General features: G+C 57.2%; 1 protein-coding gene across 9 annotated transcripts in view; it reads right to left on the bottom strand.

The window, feature by feature from the left end:
* Positions 1-1,828, bottom strand: part of Nphp4 (nephrocystin 4) — a 104,072-nt gene that overhangs the window by 67,249 nt on the left and 34,995 nt on the right. For 8 of the 9 annotated variants that reach the window (XR_002817709.1, XM_023699458.1, XM_023699457.1 and 5 more), the window contains exon 7: positions 388-524. Coding sequence is in view for 8 of the 9 variants with exons in the window: in XM_023699458.1 (XP_023555226.1) it covers positions 388-524 (137 nt within the window). In the remaining variant the exon portion in view is untranslated. Of the gene's footprint in view, positions 1-387; positions 525-667; positions 709-1,828 lie in introns of those variants that run through there. The other variant, XM_023699464.1, reaches the window with a different exon arrangement.

Here is a 1,828-nt window from a genome sequence, read left to right on the forward strand (position 1 = left end):
TATAATATGAGAAACTACTTTGGCAGTAACAATACACAATGTACTAACCATTGTTACTCTCCTAAAATCTTGTTTTGAGATTTTGTACCACTGTTTTTATTTTTTTTTCTTTAAAATAAAAATAACTGATGTCAAAAATAAATAAATAAATAAATAACCCAAAAATGCACAGCCCAGGCTAAGGTCACCTTCACTGCTGTTTACAGTGACCAAAAGCTGCGGGTTGGCAGGAGGCGCGGCCCCTGGAGGGAAGGGTCTGTCTGAGACCTACGTCCTGCCCGCGTCAGGGACAGAGAAAGCAGAAGGAACAGGGAGAGACAGGGGCAAGCCACCCGCCCCACCCGCGGGCACCCTCCCTGCAAGGAGAAGTCCCACGCGGGCACACACCTCCTGGGAGTGGTCCTCAGCGAGGAGTTCCAGAAGCTCCGCCTCGAACTTCTCCAGGGAGGGGTACAAGGTGAAGAAGACGTCGTCCAAGTGCCACGTGCAGGTCTTCTGAAGGCGTGGCTTCCGGAGGGCATCACCTGCCACGGTGAGAGGGCTGGTGTGAGCCGGTCCCGGGGAGCCAGAAGGGCCCCCACAGTCACGGAGACCCAGGCAGCAGCTCAGAGACACCCCAGAACAGCACGGGTCAGGCCTCTACACCAGCCACAGAGGAGACCTGCACCTGCCATCCAAATTCGACCCACACCTCCTTCTGGGTGACCTCGCGGCCACAGGTTATGGGAGCCCAGCAGCACCTGCACCCTCAGCCTGGCTGCCCCTATGACTGCCCCCCCTGTAGCAAGTGCAGATCCCCAGCTGCCGTTTCCCACACTGCTGCGCTCACCCTGAACCATCTGGGAGCACGCGGGAGCACACACCGGCACAGGTCACACGTGGAAACTTAGATGTGAATGACATCAAAGAAAACAGCCAGCCCTGACCCAGAGACGTGCCTGAGCCGGAGGGCAGCGCACAGCAGTGGCCCAGGACCAAGCTCAGGGACAAACCGAGGCAGAGGGACAACCCAGGGCTGTCAGGAGGCAGAGTCTGTTGCTATCCCGGAGCACGCAGCCAGGGAACCGGGCCCCGGCCCCACTGCTCTAACCTCCCGTTCCTGCCTCTCTCTTCCCACGTTTCTTGTGATTATTTACAAATCTAGGTACAAAGGTGCAGGCCTTGAAAATCCAACTCCAATGTTAAAAAACAAGGGTGGGGAGATAGCTCAGGGGTCTGGCACCAAAACCGGGTGTGGAGACTGAGACAGGAGGCTCACTACAAGTCCGAGCTGTGGAGTGAGACCCTGTACCAAATTAGTTAATTAATTAATTATTTTTTTTAAAAAAAAGTTAGAAGACAGTGGAGCTGGCGCTCGATGCCAAGACCATGGCTGCCAGCTGAGCACCCGCAAGGGCTGGGCTTGGGCCGCAAGGACATCTGCCGCAGCCTCACGTGTTAGAGTCTTGACAGACAACAGACAGTGCAGTGAGAGTGTGCAAGTGCTTGGCGCCACAGAGCTGGCCTCAGAATGGCAGGGAGGTGGGCAGCCCTGCTTTAGAGACGGGTACATCATGAATGCTTTAACAGCCCTTCGTCAGCACAGGGGCTACGAAGCCCACTGCACCGTGCAATGGCTGCACAAGTCCCTGAAGCCTGTCCCACACCGGACTGCCCGGCGCTGCAGTCAGAAAAGGGAGCGAGCACAGGCGCTGCCCCTGCAGAAGCGATGGGCGGAGGAGCCGGGTGCTGCCCACAGCCCACACTGCAAGGGTGGCGTGCCCGTGGTGGCCCGGCCGGTCCCTGGGACAGCATCTGGTGCTGGGGGCCCTGCAGGCGGGCTAGAAGC

The sequence above is a fragment of the Octodon degus genome, unplaced genomic scaffold (assembly GCF_000260255.1).
Source record: "Octodon degus isolate 3935 unplaced genomic scaffold, OctDeg1.0 scaffold00113, whole genome shotgun sequence".
Lineage (NCBI taxonomy): Eukaryota > Metazoa > Chordata > Mammalia > Rodentia > Octodontidae > Octodon > Octodon degus.